Source organism: Chrysemys picta, chromosome 21, assembly GCF_011386835.1.
Source record: "Chrysemys picta bellii isolate R12L10 chromosome 21, ASM1138683v2, whole genome shotgun sequence".
Classification (NCBI taxonomy): domain Eukaryota; kingdom Metazoa; phylum Chordata; order Testudines; family Emydidae; genus Chrysemys; species Chrysemys picta.
The window spans coordinates 17,507,910-17,535,190 of NC_088811.1; the positions used below are offsets into that span (position 1 = coordinate 17,507,910).

The following is a 27,281-nucleotide window of genomic DNA, read 5'->3' on the forward strand; positions in this document are numbered from 1 at the left end:
GGATTCCCAAACTGCGGTGGGGCCATAGATGGAACTCACATCCCTATCCTGGCACCGGACCACCAGGCCACCCAGTACATTAACCGAAAGGGCTACTTTTCCATGGTGCTGCAAGCACTGGTGGACCACAGGGGACGTTTTACCAACATCTACGTGGGATGGCCGGGCAAGGTTCATGACGCTCGTGTTTTCAGGAACTCTGGTCTGTTTAGACGGCTGCAACAAGGTATTTACTTCCCGGACCACAAAATAACTGTTGGGGATGTGGAGATGCCTATAGTCATCCTCGGGGACCCAGCCTACCCGCTAATGCCCTGGCTCATGAAGCCCTATACTGGCGCCCTGGACACTGAAAAAGAACTCTTCAACTACCGGCTGAGCAAGTGCAGAATGGTGGTGGAGTGTGCTTTTGGCCGTCTCAAGGGGAGATGGAGAAGCTTACTGACTCGCTGTGATCTCAGCGAAACCAATATCCCCATTGTTATAGCAGCTTGCTGTGTGCTCCACAATCTCTGTGAGAGCAAGGGGGAGACCTTTATGGCGGGGTGGGAGGTTGAGGAAAATAGCCTGGCTGCTGATTACTCACAGCCAGACAGCCGGGCGATTAGAAGAGACCAGCGGGACGCGCTGTGCATCCGGGAGGCTTTGAAAGCAAAGTTCCTCAGTGAGCAGGGTAACCTGTGACTTTAAAGTTTGTGTACTGAGAAGCTAAACCTGCCCCCGTTTCTTTACCCAGGTAATGTTGACTATCCTATCCAGTTACATACCCCCTTCACCCCCCTTCCAACACACGTTGCGAAATAAAAATAGTTCAACTTTGTTAAAGCACACCGTTTTCTTTAATACTGTTTTCGCGGGAATTTTTTAAAACTGGGACGCAGACTGTGGTGCGGAGCGGGTGTAGTGTAGTGACGCGAATGCAGCTTCTAAACTCAAGGATTGACAGGCTCCGCTGCAGTGGGATGGTTGTTTCAACGGAGCCTGTCACCCCTCCTGATCGGGACTGTGTGTATGGGGGGGTCTATGTGACTTTGTGGCAGGGGGAGGACGGTTACAGATCCCCTGCTGTGTGGCTCTGTGATCCTGCCTAAGGACCGCCGCTTAAGATCTGTAACTGCCCTCCCCTGCCACAAAGTCACAGAGCAACCCACCCCCCACCACATAACATGAAAACAACCTCCCAGACTAACCAGGGTAACTAGTCACTGCATCACTGCACTGTGTATGTGCCCTGCTGCTGTGCCTGCCCCCGACTATGTACCCTGCCAAAGGTGACTGTCCTGTCCAATTACCAACCCCCTTTCCCATCCTCCTCCAAAAGAACATGATTGAAACAGTAGTTTACAGAAACATATTTTTTATTATCAACTACACATGGCATTGGGAGGTGAAACTTGGACGGGGGCTTGTGTCAGGTGGGAAGGAAAGAACTGTTCAAATTTTGGGAAATGAGAGCCTTCTGCTACTAGAGCTCTCTGCAGGGGTGGAGTGAGAGTTAGCAGGGACTCTGCCGCCTCTCCTTCTTTGCACTTTGGGTGAGGTGGGTATGGGACTTGGTGGCAGGGGAGGGCGGTTATAGATGGACTGCAGCGGGGCTCTGTCCTCCTGCCTCCGTTCCTGCAGAACATCCACAAGGCGCCGGAGCGTGTCCGTTTGCTCCCTCAGTAGTCCAAGCAGCGTTTGAGTCGCCTGCTGGTCTTCCTGCCGCCACCTCTCCTCCCGATCCATGTTGGCTTGGTGCATTCGGGTCAAGTTCTCCCGCCACTGGGTCTGCTGTGCTGCCTGGGCTTGGGAACAGGCCATAAGCTCAGACAACATGTCCTCCCGTGTCCTCCTCTTCCTACGCCTAATCTGCGCTAGCCTCTGGGAGTGTGATTCCAGGCTAGGTTGTGAGACAGTCACAGATGGGGCTGTGGAAATGGGAAAAAGGGAGTGAATTCCTCAGAAAGAAAAATGTAGTTGTGAACAAAGAACATAGTCTTTCTCTGTGAACAAGACCATGCACAGCACCTATCACATGCGCACTCAGCACAAGGTCGAATTTTCGGCCTTCGCATTCAGTGCCTGGGGTCTTGCACAGCACATTTGAGAAGCGGGGCAGCACAACGGAATTTCTGTTGCAGGCAGACATGGTAAGCCGTACACTTGTGGCAGTTTAAAACTTTTAGATTACCACTGGCCTCATTTCACATTTAAAGCTATGTCAGTTCCTGCAGCCAGCAATCCGGCAAGCGGGAACTCTGCCCCTGTCCCACCCCCTCGCGGCTGTCCCCGGGAACGATCCCTTTCGGCTGCCCCTCTCCCGCCTCCACCGCGTGGCTAAAAACCAGCGGTTACAGTTCTGTCAAGGAACGGGAAAGCAGTCCCAACACTAACATTCCCCTACCTAATTAAAAGCAGGTCACCATGGGCGACATCACCCTGATGAGGATCTCTGAGAGCGACAGACAGAGAATGCTCCGGGAAAGCCTCCAAAGACCAGGGCCGTATGCCGCCCTGCTATGCAGAGCAATGATTCCCGAGTACGTGATAGTCTCGTGGCGCGGCAACGTCTCGTACTTCGGAGGACCCAATAAGGCCGCTCTCCCCAGGAACCTCATGGAACGGCTTTCAAGTTACCTCCAGGAGAGCTTCGTGGAGATATCCCAGGAGGACTACTGCTCTATCCCCGGACATATAGACCGCATTTTACTGTAGCTGCAGTAGCAGGGAATAAACAGTAGAGCGGCTTGTGCAGGACAATCACTGAAAACCGGACATTGCTAGATTTTTTTTCAAAACTTGCACTGCCCATGACTAAACCGTTAAGCGCATAGGGCACACTAATCATGAACAACCCATTCTTTAAATTGTTAATATTCCTGTTTTGTTAAAAATAAATGTTTAGATGTTTACAACACTTACTGGCTGATCCTTCACCAGATTCTGTGTCCGGGGTAACGGCTGGGGACGGTTGGTAGGGGATCTCTGTAAGGGTGATGAAGAGATCCTGGCTGTCGGGGAAATCAGCGTTGTGAGCGCTGCCGACTGCCTCGCCCTCCTCATCTCCTTCCTCATCTTCCACGTCCCCTAACATGTCCGAGGAACCGGCCGTGGACACTACCCCATCCTCAGAGTCCACGGTCACTGGTGGGGTAGTGGTGGCGGCCGCACCGAGGATGGAATGCAGTGCCTCATAGAAACGGGATGTCTGGGGATGGGATCCGGAGCGTCCGTTTGCCTCTTTGGTCTTCTGGTAGCCTTGTCTCAGCTCCTTGATTTTCACGCGGCACTGCGTTGCATCCCGGCTGTATCCTCTCTCTGCCATGTCTTTAGAGATCTTCTCGTAGATCTTTGCATTCCGTCTTTTGGATCGCAGCTCGGAAAGCACGGACTCATCGCCCCACACAGCGATGAGATCCAAGACTTCCCGATCAGTCCATGCTGGGGCCCTCTTTCTATTCACAGACTGCACGGCCATCACTGCTGGAGAGCTCTGCATCGTTGCCAGTGCTGCTGTGCTCGCCACGATGTCCAGACAGGAAATGAGATTCAAACTGGCCAGACAGGAAAAGGAATTCCAATTCAAATTTTCCCGGGGCTTTTCCTGTGTGGCTGGTCAGAGCATACGAGCTCGCACTGCTGTCCAGAGCGTCAACAGAGTGGTGCACTGTGGGATAGCTCCCGGAGCTATTAGCGTCGATTTCCATCCACACCTAGCCTAATTCGACATGGCCATGTCGAATTTGGCGCTACTCCCCTCGTCGGGGAGGAGTACAGAAGTCGAATTAAAGAGACCTCTATGTCGAACTAAATAGCATCGCAGTGTGGACGGGTGCAGGGTTAATTCGATGTAACGGCGCTAACTTCGACATAAACGCCTAGTGTAGACCAGGCCTAACTGTATGCAACTTAGTTCCAGTGCCATTCTCCCCAGCAGACACAGACTTAGGACCATTCCCTTCCTGGGCTTTAGTTGAATTCAGAACCAACTTTGAGACAACTGCACTATTCTCAACCATCACAGGCTGAAAGGCACCTTCTGTCTGCTCCACAGACAAAGAAGAGCTGGAGACACCTTTTTTACCAGACACACAGCTCGGGATTTCATTTCCCTTGTCCCAGCACACAGGGCTGTTCACAGACAACTGCTTGGAGACTGAGGTAGCTTCCTCCATAGGCAAGTCAATACCCCTGACAGACACAGGCACATTTCCTTCACTGTCACTATTCTCCACACAGATAACAGGTAAGGGATAGGGACATTCATCTTCCACTATCCCTGCCTTCCCAAACTGCTGACTAGACAAAGCCATCAGCTCACAAGGCTGCCTTGGCTCCTCCAAACTTTTCCTGCCTTCCTCTCCTTTGTCCCAGCACACAGGGCTGATTACAGACAAAGACTGGGAGAGTGGGGCAGCTTCCTTACCAGGCACCTTGCCACTCCCAGCAGATAAACTGCTCTTTTTACTACACTGAGCCACTGCCAGCAAATCACAGTTACCCTTTTCAGATTCACTTTTACAAGCTGTACTAGCCACCAAAGCATCACCCATCAAAAATCCACCCTTTCCTTCCTCAGTTAGGGCTTCCACCTGACCATCCTCTTTAGTCTGCTCCAGAGAAACATTTTCCTGCCCAATAAGATTTTGCTGCTCTTGATTCAACTCCAGATTCACTTCTGAGACACTAGACCGACATTCAGAAACTTCATTTACCGACAAATAGCTCTTCTCAGACAAACCTTTGGAGCAACCCTCCCCAGGCAAATCATTGCCCACAATAGACACAGGTTTAAGATCATTCCTGTCCTGTGACTGACCACCTGGACTGAACAAAGCTTTAACATTTTCCCCAATCAAAAGATCCTTAGGCAATAACTTCCTTACCCCAGCTATAACTTCATGCTTAGCCCCATTCCATTCAAGGTGGATTCTGGCTAAAGGCACACGGACAGTAAACTCATAGAGGACTACAACATTCACACTCTGATTTGGTAAATAATCTTCCTCTTTGACAAGATCTGCTTTAACAAGAGTGATGTTAGAAGCCATAATTTGCCCTACACAGCTTTTACCATTGACTTTTACATTCTCTGTGAATTTTTCATTACCACTCCCATACAGAGCATTGGCACCAGTTATGGAGCCACCCGTTACTGAACACACAGTAAAAGCATTTACATAAAAGGTGGCAGAATTGGGGTACATTTGGTTACACCCAGACAACTGCTCAGAGTTATACAACATACCAACATTGTTATAAACCGGACTTTCAAGAGGATACAATTTCTGCTTTTCTTCCCTTGCTTTTCTGACTTGGAGCTGAAATCTTTGCACTTTTGCCTCAGCTTCTAGTTCCTGCAATCGAATTTCTGCCAGTCTTTGTTCATGTTCAAGTTGAAGTTTACTTGCTGCCTTTTGCTTTTCAATTGCTTCTGCCTTCTGATCACTGGCCATTAACAGCTCTCTCAGTTCTTGATTTGTAGCTTTCTTTCTAAAGCTTATCCCCTTTTCTGAACACAAATCTTTCAGGGCTTTTTTGTCAAGGCCCTCATATGCTCTTTGCTCACCAATTGCAACTGCTCTTTAACCAACCAAACTCTCAATCCCAAAATTCAAATTTGGATAACGTGGGGTTCTGATCCAAAGCTTAATTGACCTGGTTCTGTGGATCCAAGCACGACTACGCCACTGTGACAATGCGGTTCTGGCGGAACCCAACTGAGAGTGCCAACTCAGGACAAATTGCTCAAATAGGGCAGTTACAGCCCAAGGCTGGGGTTTTTTCCACCTCTAAGGCAAACCAAACCAGCCAGACTAAGAGGACTTCAGTCTCACCCCACTGGCTAACTGCAAGTCTCACAAGCAATCTCCTTAGACACTCCAGTTTCCCAGTATTACCACCAGTACCACTCGTTATGGGGACAAATGGTTATGAAAACCAATACCCCAGTAAAAGAAAAAGGTTCTCCTGATCCCAAAGGACCAAGCCCCAGACCCAGGTCAATATACAAATCAGATCTTACCCACAAATCACGCTGTTGCCAATCCTTTAGAATCTAAAATCTAAAGGTTTATTCATAAAAGGAAAAAGATAGAGATGAGAGTTAGAATTGGTTAAATGGAATCAATTACATACAGTAATGGCAAAGTTCTTGGTTCAGGCTTGCAGCAGCGATGGAATAAACTGCAGGTTCAAATCAAGTCTCTGGAATACATCCCCCCGCTGGGATGGGTCCTCAGTCCTTTGTTCAAAGCTTCAGCTTGTAGCAAAGTTCCTCCAGAGGTATGAAGCAGGATTGAAGACAAGATGGAGATGAGGCATCGGCCTTATATAGTCTTTTCCAGGTGTAAGAACACCTCTTTGTTCTTACTGTGGAAAATTACAGCAACATGGAGTCTAGAGTCACATGGGCCAGTCCCTGCATACTTTGCTGAGTTACAAGGCGTATCTGCCTTCTCTCAATGGGTCCATTGTATAGCTGATGGTCCTTAATGGGCCATCAAGCAGGCTAGGCAGAGCTAACACCAGTTTGTCTGGGATGTCACCCAGCAGCATAGCATAAGTTTGAAATACAGACAGTATAGAGCCAATATTCATAACTTCAACTACAAAAGTGATACACACATATAGACAGCATAATCATAACCAGTAAACCGTAACCTTGTCTTAGACACCCCATTTGACCCCCTTTATACAAGATTTGCGTGCCACTACAGGACCTTGGTTGCAACAATGATCTATATGGTCCCAGATTATATCAATAACGTCACAGCAGGTCGAACAGGCCAGTTTGAGGGGATGGGGAAAGCCCCAGAATGACCTTGCTGGGGAGTTTTTGCTCTGACGTCTGCCCCTCAGCCCCACCTCTGTACTCTGGGGTCACAGCCGCAGCCCCTTGGCGTGCAGCACGGCGCTAGGATCCGCAGAGACAGACGCACCCTATGGAAACTGCACGGGCAATAACGCCCCCTGCCCCTCCACCCTCCGCGCCAGCCCTCCACTCCCCACAGCAGCTGGCAGGAGAGAATCAGTGCAGGCCCAGGGCCTCTATCTAAGAGAGAAACATGAGCATCTTTCTCTGCGTGTCTCCACTGGCCTGGAGATCTCCGCCGTCCTGTATTGGAGACGGGCTGGGGCCTGTCACAGCATGGAGAGCGGAGAATGGAGGCCGAGACCTTCATTCTGTCCTGGTTTTCTGGGACCATGATGAGAGGCAGACAAGGAAGATCCCTCGACCCAGGAGTCTTTGCTGGGAGGTGGAGCCAAGCTCAAGCCAACCTCTCTCTAGAGGTTGGGAGCACTCAAATCAGTGGCCACCATCAAGTAGGTCTTTCATCTAAAGACCATCACAAGCCTGGTTAAAGCCGACGTGTGCACTAAATACCCTTCTCTCAGACAAAATAGGAGGAGCAATTAAATGCCCTGTTATGGAGTGATAGTTAGAAGTAATAGGAGGCTACTGTCCAAGGCACTGGTCTGCGTGGCAAAGCCTGAGCAGGGTTAAGCCATGTGATCTGAGGGGCTTCCCTGAGCCTGGTAAGAACGCAGTTGCTGGGGTATTGCTTGGCATGCTGTGTGCACGAGTAAGGTGAGAAATCTGGCAGACAGTAAGGGAAGCAGTCCTGAATGTGGCCTGGAGAAGGAGCAGAGAGACAGCGCTCCTTGAGCACGGAACTGATTGAGGGCTCAGACTTGGGGCTTTCCGAGCAAAAGTCCTGCCTGTGTCCAAGGGAGCAGGACTGTGTAAATAAACAGGATTTCACCAAAGCAATACCTGACCGGTATCGTCCATTTCTCCTGCTAACAGAAACAGCAAGGCCCTGGATGTTCGCTACCGTCCCCAGACTCCTGTTTTCTCAGACCCCTCTGTCCTGCCAGGTTGTGGCCAGCGCTGGTCGTAGCAGCCCTCTGGGCCCCCATTCCTCAAGAAAGACTCTTGGAGGAGGATTTCCAGCCCACGGAGCACACTGGAGAGATTTGGACGAGACACGTGGGGCCAGGCTGGCTTTGTAGTGAGACAGGGAGCCGGGGGCTCCTGGTTCTGTTCCCAGCTCTGCCACTGACTGGCTGTCTGAACGTGGACGAGCCACTTCCCCTCTCCGTGCCTCAGTTTCCCCATCTGTGAGCAGGGGCTGATGCTCTGTGCTTCCCAGGGGGGCGGGCGGCTCTGGCCAATCGTGTGTAAAGGGCTTTCTCTGAGCACTGGCGGGGCTGATCCGTGGGCAGCAGGATCCGAACTGAACCCACGCTCAGGATCCGCCACGCTCCGGATCCATCCCTCCCCATTACTCTGTCTCTCCCTAGTCAGGCCTGGCTCTGCAGCGCTTTCCCTTGCAGCCACGCTTCCTCTGCCCCCAGTCTCAATAGAGGGGAAGCTGGACTGGCACAGGGCCACCCTCCTCCAGCCTTGGTGGCCTCTGCCAGGCTGGGATGCTCCGGAGCTGAATTTGGATCCTGCCCATGTGCTGGCACCTGCCTGCCAGCTTGGCCCACCCACCACTCCTGCGGATCCTTCCCAGGTGTTGGGGCACCCCAGGGATCATTCCCAGGGGGAGGACTGGGCGTGCATCACAGGTGCTTTGCCCGCTGCGTGGCATCGGTGGGGAGCAGAGTAGCAGGAGGTGGCAGCTCGGGGGGTAGGTTGTTCACTGGTCCCATATCCAAGGGGCTCGGCAGCTAGGGAAGCAGCAGCGAGGAATACGGGCGACAGATCTGTCGGGTGTTGGACAGAGACGCAGGATGTGTCCCCAATTAGCCGGCTGTGTGCGATCCCACCGAGGCCTGCAGCCCTGGAGACGCGACGTGCGCGGGAACAGCTGGCCCAGAGCTGCCGTGGCTTTGACTGGGACCTTTGTGATCACAGCGATCAAAATCAGAGCCCTGCCCCTCGCCTTGGGATGATGGAGCCCAGACACTGCCGATGCACCCAACCTGCAGCCACCCCCAGTGCCGTGCCAGTCCTGACCCCCGCCCCCCACACCCCACCCCTGCTCTTCCAGTCCTGGACCCCTCGCCAGCTGTGCCAATGCACCTGAATCACAACCCAGAGCTCCACCAGCTGGTCCAGCCCGGGATCCCCCCGCACAGCTCTGCCGATGCCCCTCAATCTCGGCCTACTCCCGAGGCCGAGCCAGACCATGTGGAGGAGCCTTTTATCCAGACACTGCAGGGTGCGGCCCGAGCGCGGCCACCTCATTCTTTAGTTGGGCCCAAAGCCAGCTCAACCTGGCCACCAAACTGAGATCGTCAGCCTGGGTCGCTGCAGATCTCTGCGTCTCCCGGCCGTGTGCCGCCCCGGAGCCTTCCATTGCCTCCCCGTCACGTGAGCACGTCAGCTCCTTTGCTGTCGAGCAGAGCCCGGGCCGGGTGCAAAGCCTCGTGCGTGGTGCCAGGGCCCAGAAGCGAACCCTGGTTCATGTCTTCTCCTCAAGGTGCAGGAGAGCGTCGGCACAGGGGACCAAGAGCGCGGGAAGGGGAATAGATTCATTCATCCACTGTTGGGAGGCTAAAATTCCTCTGCTTCTCCCTCCCTGGGTTTAGAAGCGGCTGCTTCTGCTGTTGGTTTCAGAGGCTTCTCTCTCTCTCTCTCTGTGTTTTTCATGGAGGCGTCTTTAATATTTAATGTCTCTTTCCACTGGGGACTAGGACTTTGCGCAGACTTGAGAGGCCAGAGATGCTTGCAAGAACTGTAACTGACGTCATTCCACTAATAGCATCCTCTGCAGAGCGCCCCATTCCACGCTGCCGTCTGACCGGGCTGGGCCCAAGCCTTGTAAGGGCCTGAGGATTACGGCTGCTGAGCCCCAAGGCGCATGGACCGGGATTCCCATGGAGGCTGCGTTTCTAAAACACCCGGCTCACAGACGGCAGCTCTGACCTGCCGCAGGAGAGCCTGGAAGCGCCAGTGATGTGGCTACGGCCGAAACCGAAACCGACGCGTCTCTTTTCCTTGCACAAAATGGCCAAAACCGTCAAGAAAGGGCAGAAACGCAGCAAAGTGAACTGGGGGGTTAAAATTCATTCCCTTGCTGCGGGGGAGGAGGGAATCTTACTTTTGGCTTCCCCTGGGCTTGTAGCTTCGTGGCTTTTCGGGCTAGTAATCAGCCCCCGGCTAGAGCGAGAGACACGTAGCCGTGCAGTTAGAGCACTGGCCTGGGAATCAGGAGGTCAGAGTTCAATTCCTGCCATGAATGTGGGTGCCTGCTCTGTGCCTCGGTTTCCCCATCTGTGAAGCGGGGAGGATTCTGCCTCCCGGGGAGAGGGATTGTGCGGCTTGATTCATCAAGCGTGTGCAGCGCTTTGGGATCCTGTGTGGACAGGGGGGACGACGCTGTTCCAAGCTGGTGCTGTTGTGGCACCAGGTAGTTGAGCGCAGCTCTAACCACTAGGTGCTGCTGCCTCCCACACGTAGAAGGGGGACAAGCCCTTAATCCTTTGGCTGTGTAATTCTCTCTTACATCAGCCCTTCCCGCCCTGCCGTGCAATTCACTGCCATTGACCCGCTGTGTCATGTGGGGCCCAGAGACACCTCAGCCCCACACCGGAGCGGGTCTGCATCCGCTGCTCTCTGCCTGGCATAGAAAAGCTGCATCCATCTCCCCTCTCTCCTGCACACATCTCCCAGGACTCCAGTCTCCTCCTCCAGCAGCAGCGCCTACATCCTGCACTGATTGGAGCTCTATAATTACCAGCTACCGCCAGGCTGCTGCTGGACCCAGTTCCCCTGGCAGCTCCGTCGCGGGGGCGTGCACAGAGGGCGGGGGGGGGAATCCCATCGCAGCTGCTGGTTCACTAGGAATTACGATGCTGCCATCACCTCTCACCCACCTCCAGGCGCAGGGATGCTTTGAACAGGGGCTCCTGGAGTAGAGTCTGCACGGCCCCCCCACGCTGCTCAGTGCAGCCCTGGGGCTGGAGCCCAGGCCCCCGATGGCTCCCCTTTAGGGGTAGCAATCGCTGCTGGGTCCTATTGCTCTGGTCCCCTGGGGGGGCCATGGCAGCAGGGTCCTGAGGGTGGCATCGCAGACTCAGCACCATGTTCCGGAAGAAGGGGTCGGAGGGAGGCGCTCAGGACACCAGCCTGCTCATCGCCCTGGACAAGAGCCGCTCCCGCCTGTCCAGCGGCTCCTCCGGCACCGTCTACAACGGGGTGCCCTACGCCGGCTTCGTGAGTACGAGGGGGCACACGGGGGAGCGGCTACCAGGGGCCGGCCGGGCTGCTGCAGAGAGAGGGGTCTGGGGTCTGTTCTTCCTGAGGCCCAGCGAATGCCGCTGACGTCAAGGGCGGGAGAGCAGAATCGGGCCCGGGCATTCCTGGAGCTCAGCCACCCCGGCCTTGCCCTGGCAGTGTGGCTAGTGGTGGGGATTGGGGGTGTTTGCCAGGCTAGGGGGCTGGTTGTGATTGGGGGAGGGGTATTCTCAGGTGTTCCACGGCAGGGGGAGGTGGGGAGTGCAGTTGGTTTCGTCCGTGTTTTAAAAAAATCTTGCCTGCGCTCGTGAGAAAAACACCTGGTATCCGATGCCCACGCAGCCCAGCCCCCACGCCCCCCGGCAGAACACGGTCAGGTGTGGAGAAAACCAGGTGGATTTGCTTTGTGAAAATCCCCTGCTACTCCGGCTCTGTGCCCCCAACTCACCGCTCTGCCAACATCCCACCGTCCCAGTCTGCAGCCCCGCCCCGCCCGCTCCACCCACCCCGAGCTCTCCCAGTGCCAGGCGCCTCTGGCCAAAGTGTGTATCGTTTCCTGGCCGGTGCCCAACACTGGCGAAAGACTAAGCTGAGACCGACAAACTCATTTCACTTGTGGCCCTTGCAGGATTGCTGCCTTGCAGTTACTAGAGCCGACGGGTCACCCTGAGCGGTGCGTGCAATAGATGAGAGACCCCCTAGATCGCTATTTGGAAGCCAGCAGCTCTGATTCCCACGAGGGCCCCCAGCCCAGGATGTGGGGGGGCATTGCCAGCTCCCCCCTTGTCCCCAAAGGCCTCTGTGGGCCTGGGGTCTGAGCTGGGAGCGGTGAGCCCCCCGTGCACATTCGGTTTGCAGACTCTACTCTTTTCACAGCGGATGGACAGACAGACAGGCGTGTGCGGGGCTGGAGCAGGGATCCCTCTGTCCTCCCTGGCTCAGGGCACCCCTGGCCCCAAGGAGCCTCTGCTCCAGCTAAAGACTGGGAGCTCCAACAGAAACAGTTCGCGCCCCGCAGTGCCCCTCTGGAGGGCAGCGAAACGGCCCCGCCCGTGTTCCAGCCTAGCCCGGCTGGGACTTCCCATGTCCCCGACCTCTGGGACCCGCCTTCATGAGCGAATCCCGTCAGGAGTTCGGGGGGGCAGAGGGGAGCTGCCCAACCCCCTGTAATCCAACCCTCCCCTTCCCCTCCGTCATTCCAGACACAGAGGCCCAGCCCAGCCGCTGGCCTGGTGCAGGTGGGTTTCTAGTCCCAGCTCGGGCCCCTCTCTAGGCCAGCGGTTCTCAGCCCATCAGCACCAGCTGCAGCCCGGATCCCATCCTCAGGGCGTACAGGTCGTGACTGTGTTGGGTGGCTGCAGCCCACAATGGTTAATAGGCCGAGAACCGCGGCTCTGAGTCTAGGCCGAGTCTGCTGCTGCTCTGGGCGAGGCCTGTGCAAAGCTCCCGCGGTCAGTTACCGGGGCCGTTTCAGCCACTGGCCTGGCTTAACGGGCAGGAGTGGGGGTTCGAGGAGGAGAGATCTGGGGGGTCCTTGCAGCTCAGGGGCTGCCCGAGTTGAGCCCAACCCTGGGTGGCAGTCCCCGGCAGAGCCTGGTTTCTGGCTCGTTCTGGGTGCTGGTTTCTCCTGGAGCTAATGGAGTCGGGCGGGGGGGGCCTCCGAACAGGCCCAGAGCGGTAAGTGAGGCGAAGGTTTGGCCTTGAGGATAGCTGGTGTTCTGTAGCGCATCTGCAGAACCGTGGCCGCGGGGAGTCTGGGGCTGGGATAGCAGGGGGCTGCAGGTCAGGACTGAGGGGCACCAGCAGGGCTGGAGGGGAGTGAGCCCAGGGCTGGGATAGCGGGGGGCTGTGTGGGGGGGGTGAGGGGTGAGCCCAGGGCTGGGATAGCTGAGGGCTGCAGGTCGGGATTGAGGGGCACCAGCAGGGCTGTGTGTGTGTGAGCCCAGGGCTGGGATAGTGGGGGGCTGCAGGTCAGGATTGAGGGGCGCCGCCAGGGCCGTGGGGTGAAGCAGCCTAGCTGGCTCTAGGTTCCTCTTCTCGGTTTCCCGAGCACTGACACATTCCTCAGCTCCCCCACACGGACACAACGAATCTGAGCTTGGGCACGGGGCCGAGGCTGGCCCGGGGCGTGGGAGCCACGTGGTTCTTCTCTGATCCCATCACGCCTCCCCTGCCCCTCTGTCTCGTTTGTTTCCTGGCCACAGGATGAAGAGGAAGAGGACGATCCCATCGACGTGCACAGTGACGAAGGCTACAGCCCCAACCTCAGGGGCAACTACTTCCGAGATGGGCAAACCAAGATCGGTGAGCGCCCCCTTGCCCTGCCCTGTGCCTCGGCAGCTTCCCAGGCCCCCTGTCTGGGAGGAGCGCTCGCTGCCAGCCCAGGCTCTTTGAATAGCCCCGCAGGCATGGACCCAGGCAGGGCCTTCTCTGGCTGTGTGAGCCGGGCCCGGTGCAGCCCAGGACGGGGACCCGGGTGTCTCTAAGCCACCCTACGTCATTGCCCTCTGCGGTCTGCCCTAGAGCAGCCTTGGAGCTCTTTTGCATTGTGCCAACTGCCAATGGGCCTCCCGGGCTGTTCTGGGGGCTGGGCACAGAGATGCTCGTTGCCCCAGACAGAGGCACAAAGAGCAAGTGACTCTCCCAAGGACACCCAGGGGGTCAGTAGCGGAGCCAAGAAGTGGCCCTCCATCTCCTGCGTCCCAGCCCCATGACCCTCCTTGCTCTGCGAACATATGCTCCCTAAATCTCTTTTCCTCGGCAGCATCATGTGGCAGAGGGTTCCATTGGCTAACGGACATTGTCCAGAGCAGTCATGAAATGACCCAAAGCCCCTTGCTTGGCTCCGTTAATGATGCTCCCTCCCTCCCCGGTGCCCTGCTCACACCTGTGGGCTGCAGGGGCTTCCCGTTCGCCAGCTCAGACAGCCTGCGGGCGTCCTGCTGCAGGGCCCGAGGCCACGCCCGCTGCAGTGCCCAGGGAATCTCTGCTGAGGCTAGCGGTGAGGCGCCCCAGCTGGTGGGCTGCATGTGCCAGAGCGGGGCTGATGTTCCCTCCAGCAGGGGGCGGTGGTGGCGTGTGTGGCCCACCACCCACACTCTAGGGGCCTAGGGCTGCTGTCCCCCCGTCTCCCTGTGCGTGGTCTGGGTGCTTTATTATCTCGGTGAGTTTCTCTGCTGCTCCCTGGCCCTGCGAGAGGCTCCCAGCCCCTGGACCGCTGCAGGGCCGGACCGCAGCCCCCTCCCCTTTGCCCCTGCAGACTTCGTGCTGGTCTGGGAGGAGAAGAGGCGCCCCCCGAAGAAGAGGAGGGGGAAGTTGGCTTCCCACGAGGGCAGCAGGGAGGCAGCCCCTGAGGCCAGAGACGACCGGCCACGCGGGCACCACGAGCATTGGAAGAGGAAGTTCCTCAACAACCTGAGAAATGCCGGGCTGCTGATGGAGAAGGTGAGAGGGGAGACTTATATCGTGGGCCCCTGCCATGTGCCTCCCCTCTCTGGTCCCGCCGCATCCCTCCTCCCTCCTGGGCCCCGGGCCCCAGGTCCCCGTCATGTCCCTCCCCCACCCCCCAGGTCCCTGCCACGTCGGGTTGCCAACTTTCTAATCACACAAACCCAACATCCTCGCCCCTTCTCCGAGGCCCCACCCATGCCCCACCCTTTCTCCAAGGCCCCGCCCCCACTCGCTCCATCCCCCCTCCCTCCATCACTTGCTCTCTCCCATCGTCATTCACTTTCACTGGGCTGGGGCAGGGGGTTGGGGTGCGGGGGAGGGGAGTTGAGGACTCTGGCTGGGGGTGCAGGCTTTGGGCTGGGGATGAGGGGTTTGGGGTGCAGGAGGGGGCTCTGGGCTGGGGTAGGGGGTTGGGGTGCGGGCTGTGGGAGGGCGTTTGGGTGCGGGAAGGGGCTGCAGGGTTCATCGTGGTTCCCAGCCAATGGGAGCTGCAGAACCAGCACTAGGGGCGGGGACAGCGCGCGGAGCCTCCCTGGCCGCCCATGCGCCTAGGAGCCGCAGGGACCTGGCGGCCGTGTGAATTCTGGGCAGGCAGGGAGCCTGCCTTAGCCCCGGGCCCCTGCTGCGCCGCCGACCGGAGTCACCAGGGTCCCTTTGTGGCTGGGTGTTCCGCCTGGCAACTCAAGGCCCCTGGCATGTCCCTCCACCTCCGGGCCCCAGGCCCCCGCCGTGGCCCTCCCCTCTCCAGGCCTGATCCCCCGCAGTGTCCCCCCCTCCGAGCCCCAGCCCCCCACTCCATCCCTCCCCCACTGGGTCCAGGCCCCTGCTGCATCCCATCGCCCCCAGACCCCCCACCACGTCCCTCCCGGCTCCAGCCAGGCCTGGCTGCGGCTGATTGGGGTGACGGTGCATTGGGAGGATCTCGAGGCCTTGCTGGCCCCAGGACGCGGCAGTCAGGGAGAAGGCGGCTGTCCCCTGCCTGACCCCAGGGCTGTGTCTCCCATCCCTGCTCTACAGGCCCTGGCCTGGAGCTGCCCCTGGACACTGGCACATGGCAGCTCTGCCCCCCTGGGGGCTCCGTGTTCAGCCCCCTCCTGCTTCCCCCCCAGGAGGAGACGCTGAGCGAGCGGAAGACCATCCACTACCTGAAGCTGAGCGCCCCGTGGGACGTGCTGGTGTACTATGCCGAGGAGCTGTGCATGCGAGCACCCCTGCAGGTCTGTGTGCCCTGGCGGGGCGGGGTCTCTCCTACCAGCCCCCCCATTGCCCTTTGCTGGGGGAGGGTGCCTCCCACCCAGCTCTGCCAGCCCCCCTCAATCCCAACCCGCAGCCCCCTGCTAGCCCAGCTCTGGGCTCTCCCCAGCTCTGCCAGCGCCCCTCAACCCTGACCCGCAGACCCCTGTTATCCCAGCCCCCCCAGCTCTGCCAGCGCCCCTCAACCCTGACCCGCAGCCCCCTGCTATCTCAGGCCTGGGCTCCCCCCAGCTCTGCCAGCGCCCCTCAATCCTGATCCGCAACCCCCTGTTATCCCAGCCCCCCCAGCTCTGCCAGCGCCCCTCAACCCCGACCTGCAGCCCCCTGCTATCCCAGCCCCCCCAGCTCTGCTAGGCCTCCCTGTGTGTAGGAAGTAGTGGGGGGACTGGCCCCATCTCCGCCCGGAGGCGACTGTCGGTCTGGGAGGTTCCCCTGACCACCCCCTGCCCTGACGCTCTCTCTGCCGACCGCAGGCCCAGCCCAACCCGGACCGGAACAGCTCCGCCGAGGTCCTGCGGAGGCTCTGCATCCCCAACGCCCTGCAGCAGCACGTCCCCAACAAGCCGGCCGACTATTACACCTGCGCCTTCCGCAGGTCCAAGCTGGACAAGTGAGTCTGGGCTGGGGAGGGGCAGCTGCTCCCAATGGGCTAGGGCTGAGGGACTCTCCCCCCGCCGGTGCCCGCGAGTTCCTGTCCAGCAATGCTGTGCGGGAAACTCGCCAGGCACCTGCTGGTGGGTGAATGTGGTGTTCATACAATTGATAGCTTCCCCCACAATTGCTCTGCCGGTGCCCCTCAATCCCGACCCGCGGCCCCCCTGCGCCAGACCGATACCATTGTATAGTTATGTGCCGAGCCACATGGGCTCTGTCCTGCCCATCGGCCCCACCCCCGGTGCTGCCCCCCAGCTCTGCTGATGCGCCTGAGCCCTGACCCCCAGGCCTGCTCCGAGCGCTGACTGTCCGTCGTGCCGCAGTGGGATGGCGAGAACAATCGATCTCTGGTGCCCATCTCAGTGGAAGAGATTTTCCAGCCCTCGATGCAGCTGGGTTTGGAGTCAAGTAACCCGGGGGGTGGGCAGATCCCAGCCTGAATTTCAATGGGTGGGGGGAGCGGGAAGCATTGCCAGGAAATTAACTCCAGCTCTCACCTCCTGGGCTGATTGTGCAGGGAAGCCGCCAGAGAGGCTTTGAACCAGCTGACGATGCCACTCGCGAAGGCGACTGGAAGGGCTTTCAGAGGCAGCGGCTGCCCCGTGCAGCCGTTTCCCACCTCTCAGCACGTGCTGGCCTGGTCATGCCGTCTCATGCCCAGCTGCTCCCCTTGAGGCTCCATTCCCTGCTGTGTGTCACCCTCCGGGCTACCTGGGAGGGGCAGGAGTGGACCGTCCCGTCGGGGGTTGGGTGACTCACAGGTTCTTGGCCCCGGGTCCATTACCACAGTATCTGAGCAGTTCCCTGTCTTGACTGGGTTCAGCCTCGTCCCCTGGGAGCCTGGCCGGAGTTGGCAGCCCTGTCGGGCCAGGAGCCCAGAGACACTGAGGGACATGCCCAGGGTCACACAGGGAGTCTGTGGCAGAGCAGGGATTTGAACCCAGGCCTCCCGAGTCCCGGGCTGCCGCCCTGACCCCTGGGCCACCCTTCCTGCTACTCATGGCACCTCCCGCCCTCGGGAACGCGCTCAGATACCCGGTGACAGGCCCGGAATAAACCCTGCACGGATGAGACCAGGCATTGCCGTGTGACCCTCTCGAGGGCGCTGGAGCAAGGCCAACACCTCGCAGAGCCCCCTGAGTTCATGGCTCCCAGCTCGGCCCTGGCGCTGCTAGAGGCGTTGCTAATTTCGAATCCCTGAAAACCGAACACCCTGCCCCGCCCCTTCCCCGAGGCCCTGCCCCTGCCCCACCTCTTCCTTTGAGCCCCCCCCCGTAGTGTGCCCCCCCCGTCACTCGCTCTGCACCCCTGCCCCCATTGATCGCTCCCCCCTCCCCTAGGACTCAACTGCTGTCCGCAGAGCCGGGCCAGGAGGAGGCTGCCCAATCGAGGCACAGCGGGGCGGGGAGGGGGGTCCCTGGAGTGAAGGGCTGTGGAAATGGGGGCACAGTGGGGTGGGGAGGGGGGTCCCTGGAGTGAGGGGCTGGGGAAATGGGGGCACAGCGGGGCGGGGAGGGGGGTCCCTGGAGTGAGGGGCTGGGGAAATGGGGGCACAGCAGGGCGGGGAGGGGGGTCCCTGGAGTGAGGGGCTGGGGAAATGGGGGCACAGCGGGGTGGAGAGGGGGGTCCTGGAGTGAGGGGCTGTGGAAATGGGGGCACAGCAGGGCGGGGAGGGGGGTCCTGGAGTGAAGGGCTGTGGAAATGGGGGCACAGTGGGGCAGGGAGGGGGGTCCTGGAGTGAGGGTCTGGGGAAATGGGGGCAGAGCGGGGCGGGGAGGGGGGTCCCTGGAGTGAGGGGCTGGGGAAATCGGGGCACGGCAGGGGTCAGTCCCCAGGGCAAGGGGCTGGAGTAGGGAAATGGGGGCACAGCGGGGCGGGGAGGGAGGTCCCTGGAGTGAGGGGCTGGGGAAATCGGGGCACGGCAGGGGTCAGTCCCCAGGGCAAGGGGCTGGAGTAGGGAAATGGGGGCACAGTGGGGCGGGGAAGGGGGTCCTGGAGTGAGGGTCTGGGGAAATGGGGGCACAGTGGGGCGGGGAGGAGGGTCCTGGAGTGAGGGGCTGGGGAAATGGGGGCACAGCAGGGCTGGGAGGGGGGTCCCTGGAGTGAAGGGCTGGGGAAATCGGGGCACAGCGGGGCAGGGAGGGGGGTCCCTGGAGTGAGGGGCTGGGGAAATCGGGGCACGGCAGGGGTCAGTCCCCAGGGCAAGGGGCTGGAGTAGGGAAATGGGGGCACAGCGGGGCGGGGAGGGGGGTCCCTGGAGTGAGGGGCTGGGGAAATTGGGGCACGGCAGGGGTCAGTCCCCAGGGCAAGGGGCTGGAGTAGGGAAATGGGGGCAGTGGGGCGGGGAGGGGGGTCCTGGAGTGAGGGGCTGGGGAAATCGGGGCACAGCGGGGCGGGGAGGGGGGTCCTGGAGTGAGGGGCTGTGGAAATAGGGGCACAGCGGGGCGGGGAGGGGGGTCCTGGAGTGAGGGGCTGTGGAAATGGGGGCACAGCGGGGCGGGGAGGGGGGTCCTGGAGTGAGGGTCTGGGGAAATGGGGGCACAGCGGGGTGTGTGGGGCAGAGAGGTTAACAGCCCCCCACCCCACGGCGCTGGTACCTGCTTTGGAGCCTGGTCCGGGAGCAGCCGGTTCTCGCTCCTCCAGGCTCCAGCAGCAGCTGCTCTTCCCGCCCCCCAGTGGCAGAGGCCGGTTACTGCAGGGAACTGGACTGTGAGTGCCCAGTCAGCTGTGCTGACCGGACGCTGCCAGTTTCCCTTTTCAACTGGACGTTCCCGTCGAAAACCGGACGCCTAGGCCTGCCAGGTGGCGGGGACCCCAGGCCCAGGGACCAAGCCCGCCAGGCAGCACCATCCTTGCTCTCTCCTCCCCTGGCCCGACCGCAGCGGGGCTGTTTGTTGTTTATCCCCCACAGGTTCCTGGGCAGCGACTCCCGGGACTCCTACTTCAGCAACACCCAGAGACATCGCATCGTAAGTAGGGTGGGGGGAGCCTGGGGACCTCAGGGGCCTGGCCCCCTCCCAGCACTGCTCTGCCCCAGCCATGCTCTGCCCGCGTCCGTAATTAACCCCGTTGCCCTAGAGGCAGCTCCACGGACCCATCACGTGGCGGGAGGCCAGATCGAAATCCCCCAGCTCTCTAATGGGCTGATTTAACCCCCCAGATCCAGCCTCCCTGTGTGGAAACCCCAACTCAGATTCCCCCTTCATGGTTTCGGGCCCAGCTCTGTGCTTCAGCCTCCGCGGGCCCCACAGCTGGTGGGAAACGCTAGAACCAGCGATGTGTGTTCGAATCCAATCTCAGGCTTCAGGGCACGGCTGATTGCCTGGGGAAGGGTCAGGAAGGCTCCCTCTGCCCTGCATCTAGCACGGGCCAAGGGGAATGTGGGGGCATCAGAGCCGTGGGCAGCTCCTGCCCTGGGGGCTGGGCCAGATAGGTCAATGCAAAGGCTCTCGTTAGTGTCCCAAGGCTCTGGTGCAAGGTCCAGGGGTGTGAGCTCCACAGGGCTGCGCCCAGCCGGGGCTTGCTGGGTTCCTGCTCCGCACAAGCCCCGGCGAGGGTGGACTTTGCTGACGGTGCCGCGCCCCTTGGGTCGGCAGGTCTATGAGATCCTGGCTCGCACCGTCTACGGGAAGCGGAAACGCGCCGAGATCGGGATCAACCGGCTGCTGAACGAGCGGGTGTACACCGCTGCCTTCCCGCTGCACGAGGTAGGGGCCGTCGGATGGGCTGCTGTCCCTCCGGAGCTGGGATGGGCTGGGGGGCCTGGGAGAGAGATGTCCCTCCGGAGCTGGGATGGGGCAGGGGGCCTGGGAGAGAGATGTCCCTCCGGAGCTGGGATGGGGGGAGGACCTGGGAGAGAGACATCTCTCCAAACTGGGATATGGGGGGCCTGGGAGAGAAACATCCCACCGGAGTTGGGATATGGGAGGTACTGGGGGGGCAGCTGCTGGCTCTGCAGGTCCTGGTTGGTCACAGCAGCCATTCAGCTGGCACTAGGCGGGGGTCCCAGACAGCCGTTGGCAGCCCTGCCCCTGGGCACCACAGAGACCCTGCCCCATCCGCGGTCGCCCCTTGCTGTGCAGGTGGCCGACCCGTCTCCCTCTCTGTTGCCTTGACCCAGGGCCCCTTCGAGACGCCTGAGTCTGAGGTCCCCGATGAAGCCCTGAACCCTCGCCAAGTCCTCTACCGCTTCTGGGCCCAGTGGGGCTGCTGGTACCGGTACCAGCCACTGGATCACATCCGCCAGTACTTCGGGGAGAAGATTGCCATCTACTTCGCCTGGCTGGGTGAGAGCCCACCTCCTCCCTTCTGTCCGCCTCTGCCCAACCGTCCCCTGGCGCCCCTGGTGCAGTGTCCCGGGAATCCAGGGGATTCTTCCTGGAGCCTGCTGGACACACAGAGCCCCAGGGGCTCCCCCATCCTGTGCTGCCTGGTGGCACCGCCCAGGGCTCTCCGTGTCCTGGCCGGCAGAGGCAGACTCCCAGCACCCTGACTGGTATGGAAAGGGCCGTGGGGCAGAACCACGTGGGCAGGTCTCCTGGTTCTTTCCCTTGGTGCTGCCGCTAAGTGCCAGTAGTGCCACGTGGATGCTGCCCTGGTGCCCTGTGCTCCTGCTTCACAGGGGCGTGGGCGGGCGTGGGGTGAAAGAGAGCGAGCGAGGTGCCATGGGAAGGTCTGCGAGTGCCTTAGTCCTGCCCCCAGCCTGCCAGGTGGGGCGGGATCATTGTCCGCATTTTACAGCTGAGGAAACTGAGGCACAGATGAGGGAGGGACTTGCCCCAAGCCACACGGGGCATCAGCCCCAGGGGTAGAACCCAGGAGTCTTGGTGCCCCACCCTTGATGGAGAGGGGAGGGAGGGGGTCTCCTGTGCCCGGTGTCGCCCTGTGGGGGCTGGTCTCATGTGCCTGTCCCTTCTGCAGGCTTCTACACAGCCTGGCTCCTCCCTGCTGCGGCCGTGGGCACCGTGGTCTTCCTCGCAGGCCTGGTTGCCATGGGAACCAACACGCCAGCGTGAGTCTGTGGGGCTGGGGTTGGGAGCGTGTGGGGGGGGGACACATGGTGTGTGTGAGGAAGACAGCTGCCTTCCTACCCTTCCCCCTATCCCCAGATGCCCCCCCCCCCCCCCCGACATCCAGCCCTCAGACGCAGGAATTCACAGGCTGCCTCCAGCCGCCCTCACTGCAGTGTGTGGCCCGGAAGCTGCGAAGGCCCCGTGCTGCCTTCTTGCAGGGCCTGTGGGGGAGGGCGGGCTATAGGGGCTACTCCAGCAGCTCCCATCACTCTCCATTCCCAGGCCTAGCAAAAGCCCCAGGGTCACCACTGCCAGAAGAAAGGAGGGAGGGGGTGACACAGGGAGGTGCTTTGATATGTGGTGACTAGATAGAAGGGTGGGTGGGTGGGTGGGAGAGGGGATTATAGGTTGTTGGATGGCGGGTGGGGAGATGATAGGTAGTTGGGCAGATGGATGACTGGATGGGTGGGTGTGTGGAGAGATGGACAGGTGGGTGGATGGAGGGATGGACGGGTGTGGGTGTGTGAATGGCTGGAGGGGTGGGTGGATAGATGGATAGAGGGGTGGGTGGATGGAGGGATGGATGGGTGGATGGACGGGTGTGTGTGTGAATGGCTGACTGGATGGATAGATAGATGGATGGGTGGACGGATGGATGGATGGGTGTGGGTGTGTGAATGGCTGGAGGGGTGGGTGGATAGATAGATGGATGGATGGACGGGTGGGTGGGTGGATGGCTGGATGGATAGATGGATGGATGGACAGATGGATGGACAGGTGCTCTCTGGGATGAAGCAGACACATGCATGTGCTGGTATGTGTACGTGCGTGCACATGTGACGGTGCGTGTGAGGACCTGTGCATGCGTGTGCATGTATGCAGTGGGTGTGGGGTTGGTGAAGTGCTAGCCCTGTGTTTCTCCTGAGGAGCCGTACCCTGCTAACCCAGCCCTGTGCTCGCTCCCCCCAGGCAGGAGATCTGTGAGAGCGGAGGCCAGTTCCTCATGTGTCCGCTCTGCGACACGTGTGAGACCTGGAACATCTCGGAGATCTGCCCCATGGCTAAGGTAAGGGAAGGCTGCTTGGGGGCTAATGCAGACAGGGTCCAGACCCTGCTGCCCAAGGGGCCCAGCTCGATGCAGTGAGAAATCCCCACTTTTGGGGTTTTCCCTGCACAGATGCCCACAAAGCCTTGGAGCTCCCCCTGCTCACGCTGCTCAGAGCTGTGCTGGGGGGGGGAGTGGGGGAGCTCTGACTGTAGGGGAGCCCCTGGCTACTCCAGTCCCAGCATCTCTCAGCAGGAGGCGCTGTAGGGAGCAATGCTAGAGATGTGAGATGGAGGCGGTGAAGATGTAAATGCATGTGCAGGGGAAAAGGGCTTCTGTGTCTGGTGAAGAGGCCGTGTGGCCCCTCTGCTCTGTGCCCCTGCAGGTCGGGTACCTGTTTGATCACCCCGGGACCGTTTTCTTCAGCGTCTTCATGTCCTTCTGGGCCGTGACCTTCCTGGAGTACTGGAAGAGGAAAAGCGCCACGCTGGCTCACCACTGGGACTGCATGGACTTCCAAGAGGAGGAGGTGGGTTCCCACAACCATCCATCCACCGCAGCTGGCTCTGCCCATCTGCTGTAGGCCACCTCGCTGGCCAGGATGGGTGCGGGCGGGTGTGTCGGGGATCCTTCCCTCTCCTCCCTGAGGCCAGATACATGCCTCCCCCTGCAGGGAACGAGACCTCCTGCCCCAAAGCACAGGCACAGACCAGAGGAGTTTAAGGAGACTTTCTCTTCAGGACTCCAACCACTAACTGGTGCCAGTCCTGGACACGGGAGCAGGGCCGGGCGCAGCGATGCACCGACTCCCCCAGCGGTGGCACTGGGTTGGCAGGTGGCACCATTCGTGGCACCTGAACCTGTATCCCCCTCAATAGCCCACCAAGGGCCCCCACCCTTCTCCTTCCCAGCTGTCCCCCCTCTTGGGTGGAGACCCGCGTCTCTCTCCCTGCTGCCCGGGGTATTTCCGGGCTGTGCAGCCCCCTGCTTATGCTGTGCTATTGCCCAGAAAAGCAGGCTGGCGGGTGGCCAGCGTTGGCACTTTGCTTTCTCTCCAGAGGCTGCAAACGGCGCATTGCCGGCAGTTATACGGCGCCACCCAGCTCTCCCTCAGCAAGCACATGGATTCGTGCGGCAAAAGCATTGCCGAGAAAATCGATTAACCAATAAAGGAACCTGCACACGTGCTAAACAGCTGAGCAGAGCTCACCCCACTTGAACCAGGGCTCTGGCTGGTGATCAGTCCTTCAGCCCCACCTAGGGGGTTCTCCTGGGCTCCCAATTTCCACGCCGCTTGTGCTCAGATCTAGCACCCCCCGAGTGTGAGTCCCCCCTTTAGCCTCTCTGGGTCTCTGCGATGCGCAGGACAATGCACCGAAAGGAGAGCTTGCAGAGTAGGTGTCGCCCCCTAGAGATTTCTGCCCAATGGCCTGTGATGGGATGTTAGATGGGGTGAGATCTGAGTTACTACAGAGCGTTCTTTCCTGGGTGTCTGGCTGGTGAGGCTTGCCCACATGCTCGGGGTTCAGCTGATCGCCATATTTGGGGTCAGGAAGGAATTTTCCTCCAGTGCAGATTGGAAACTACTTCAGCGTGTCTGGCCCCTTGTTTTTACAGTGTCCTCTGAAGCACGGGACCTTCCCAGCATTTGCATCAGCCCCGTTTCCCCCGAAAAGCAGTCACTTGCCCTCCCACAATAGGACACAAACACCGGCGGTCGTAACGCTGGGAACTCCCACGATACCTACACTTAATTCAGCAAAGTTTGTCCAGGGGGTTGCAGGGTCTGGGCATGCCTGCGGATGCCCAGCTGTCCAGCAGAGCCTGTTCTCTCCCCAGCGGGGATGCCCTGGGAGGGGGAACCACACCAGTCCCCCTCTGGCTCTGTTTCCCTTCCTGCAGGAGCGGCCCAGGCCCGAGTTCGCTGCCATGGCCCCGCGGATGGAGCAGAACCCCATCACGGGGCTGAAGGAGCCGTACTTCCCCAAGCGGGACCGCCTCTCTCGCATCCTGACGGGCTCCATGGCCATTGTCATCATGGTAAGGAGGAGGGCGTGGCCTGGGCTGACATCCCCTGCCCGGGAGAGGTGGAGACGTGCCCGGGGGGGACACTGCCCTGTTCTTTGAACCATCTGGCTGGGGATCAAACTCGAAGGCCCCGGAGCAGGGCAAGGAAAGTGCCGATGGCAATTCCCGTCCCCAGGCCTTTTCCCTCCTCTCCTGCTAGCAGGAGCTCAGACTTCTGGCTCTGAACATGCTCTGCTGCCTCCTAGCCGGGCCTTGTCCCAGGCCAGCCTTCCTCTCTGGTTGGGACGGAGACCTAGCAAACTCATCTCATGCCAGCCAGCACAATGGCCACCACGTGGTGGTAGTGAATTTAAGCCCCACTGGCCTGGGGCAGCTTAGGCGCGCAGGGCTCCCTATCCCGCCCCGATCCCCCCCAGCGTAGCGTGCAGGGACCCCGGCGGAGCTGGGAAGCATGGGCGCGTTGCGAGGGAGGCCCCACAGTTTGGACTTTGATCGTTAACAGGCGTGGCAAAGAGAATGGCGGTGATTAGAATGGACAGCGCCTGGGTCTGGTGTCACTTCCAGCTTCCCCCAGCAGGGGTCACTCTCCGGATGCCCTGCGTTAAAGGAGCCCCTGGCGCAGGTGGGAAGGATGGACTGCCTGTCTCCACGGGACGTCTGTCCTCCTTCAGTTGCCTCGGATGGGCTCCTTCCGCCAGGAGTGTGGCAAAGGGGCCTGGCGGAGTGTCAGGGTGTCCCCCAAAGCTGGGCCGAGACCCACATGGGGATGCTAACACCTCCCCCGTGTTTGACACCAGCCCCGGGCCCCCAAGACTCCTCACTTCTCCCAGCCCCACGAGAGAATCGAGCCCAGGGCAGGCCGGGGCTGGGCGTTGGCAGTTCGGGACGCTCGGAGCCTGCGCCTCGCTGGCACGGTGGAGCAGTCCAGCTGGGGGCGCTCCCTGCTCCGCCTGCCGTCCGCTCCCCAAGTTCAGCGCCGGGCCACCCCCCTCCCGCTGCTTATGCCTGGGCTTCCCCTTGCCCCCTTCCAGCTGTGCGTGGTGATGATCTTCCTGGTCTCCGTGATCATGTACCGGGGCATCGTCAGCGTGGTGATGTATCACACGGGCAACGCCATTCTCATGACCCAGGTGAGTCCTGTGCCCTGCGGGGACTCAGAGCTCCCCCCTCCCGGACAGCCCTGGGGTCCGGCTGTGCTTGGGGTGACGGACCCTGCTTGGACCCCTGGCTAGGGAGGGCATGTTGGCTGATGGCAGCTCCTACGGCTGCGAATGGTGGGGCTCTGGCCAGCTCTGTGCAGCCGCTGGAGAGGAGCCCACCCAGAAGGTCTACGCCAGGGCTCAGCTGGGCTATGGGGCTGGTGCACTGCACTGGGACTCAGGAGACCCGGTTCTATTCCCGGCTCTGCCTTGGGGCAGGTGACTGCCCCGCTCTTTGCCTCAGTTTCCCCATCTATAAAATGGGACTCGTGACCCTGACCTGCTTTGGGAGCTGGCGCTGGCTAGGAGCCAGGGGTGAGACTCAGGAAGCTCCCAGCGGAAGGGAAGCCCGTTGTGACGAACTGGGACTGTTCTTACTGTGGTCTGTGAATGCTGACAGGGGAGTGTGGCTGGGATGGTCTGCATTGGGGGATGGGAGACTGCCCGAAGGAGAATACCTGAGCATGTAACATGAGAACCCAGGGAGGGGTTAGAGGCCAGATGACACCTTGGCCTGGGAAACTGAACAAAGGCTGGAGAGAGAGTTCAGAACTGGCTGGTGCCATGGCTGGGAGGCAGACGGGGCTCTGACCTCCCATGGGGCCTGTGGTGCCCTGGGACCCCAAGATGGACCTAACTGGGGGTCCTGTTGTCTGTGCCTGTATTCCTGTCGTCTAAAGAAACCTTCTGCTTTGCTGGCTGGCTGAGAGTCGTGGTGAATCGCGGGACGCCGGGGGGGCAGGGCCCTGAGTCCCCCACACTCCGTGACACCCGTTCCTTGCCTCGCTGTTTTACAGGCTGGGAACATAGCGAACATCAGCAGCAGCCTGGTGAACCTGGCACTGATCCTCCTTATGAGCCAGGTCTACACCTCCCTGGCGGAGAAGCTCACCAGGTGGGGTGAGTGGGAGAAGCCATTGGCAGTGCCGCCCGGCTGGAACGTCCCCCGGGCTGCTCCCACTGTCCTGCAGAGCCCTCAGCCTCGGCCCAGCCCCGGAGGAGCATGGCTACTCTGGCTTCTGGGGCTGGATGGTGCCACCTCAAGCGAGCTCTGGGGGGCCACCCTGCACCTCTGCAAAGGTCTGGCACGTCCTGGCCTTGGCCACCTTCTGGGTGCTGTGCAGACGCGGTGGTGGGGGCAGCGGCGGGGCTCGGGGAAGGGCAAGTATCACAGATCCGAGCTCTGGTGAAATAAATATGGTTTCTCCATCCCAGGCCAATTCAGCTACAGAGCCCTCGGCCCGTCCCCTGTGTGGGAGGAGGGGGCTGGCTCTGCGGGACCCAGGTAGGCACTCCTACCGGGATAAGCCCCGCACCGAGGTCACTAGTGGGCGTGTGGAATTTGTGATTGGCTGATGCACTTTCCACTGGTCTGTGCAGGGCTTTGCTTGGGACCGAACGTTCCTGCGACTGCCTGTACAGCCAGGCCAGCTGAGAGCCCCTGTCATTACGGGCCCTGCTGGAGA

The 27,281-nt window shown here is 60.0% G+C and overlaps 1 protein-coding gene across 2 annotated transcripts in view; it reads left to right on the forward strand.

Annotated features, from left to right (window-relative positions):
- Positions 1-10,739: 10,739 nt before the first annotated feature.
- The window catches only part of LOC101936876 (anoctamin-7-like), a 29,860-nt gene continuing 13,318 nt past the window's right edge, over positions 10,740-27,281 (forward strand). For both annotated transcript variants that reach the window (XM_042847321.2, XM_008177462.4), the window contains exons 1-14: positions 10,740-11,152; positions 13,378-13,477; positions 14,433-14,617; positions 15,733-15,840; positions 16,351-16,487; positions 19,443-19,500; positions 20,128-20,238; positions 20,652-20,817; positions 21,452-21,542; positions 22,513-22,609; positions 22,974-23,117; positions 24,491-24,628; positions 25,648-25,746; positions 26,613-26,715. In XM_042847321.2, the coding sequence (XP_042703255.2) occupies positions 11,021-11,152; positions 13,378-13,477; positions 14,433-14,617; positions 15,733-15,840; positions 16,351-16,487; positions 19,443-19,500; positions 20,128-20,238; positions 20,652-20,817; positions 21,452-21,542; positions 22,513-22,609; positions 22,974-23,117; positions 24,491-24,628; positions 25,648-25,746; positions 26,613-26,715 (1,669 nt within the window). In that variant the 5' untranslated portion in view covers positions 10,740-11,020. The remainder of the gene's footprint in view (positions 11,153-13,377; positions 13,478-14,432; positions 14,618-15,732; positions 15,841-16,350; positions 16,488-19,442; positions 19,501-20,127; positions 20,239-20,651; positions 20,818-21,451; positions 21,543-22,512; positions 22,610-22,973; positions 23,118-24,490; positions 24,629-25,647; positions 25,747-26,612; positions 26,716-27,281) is intronic.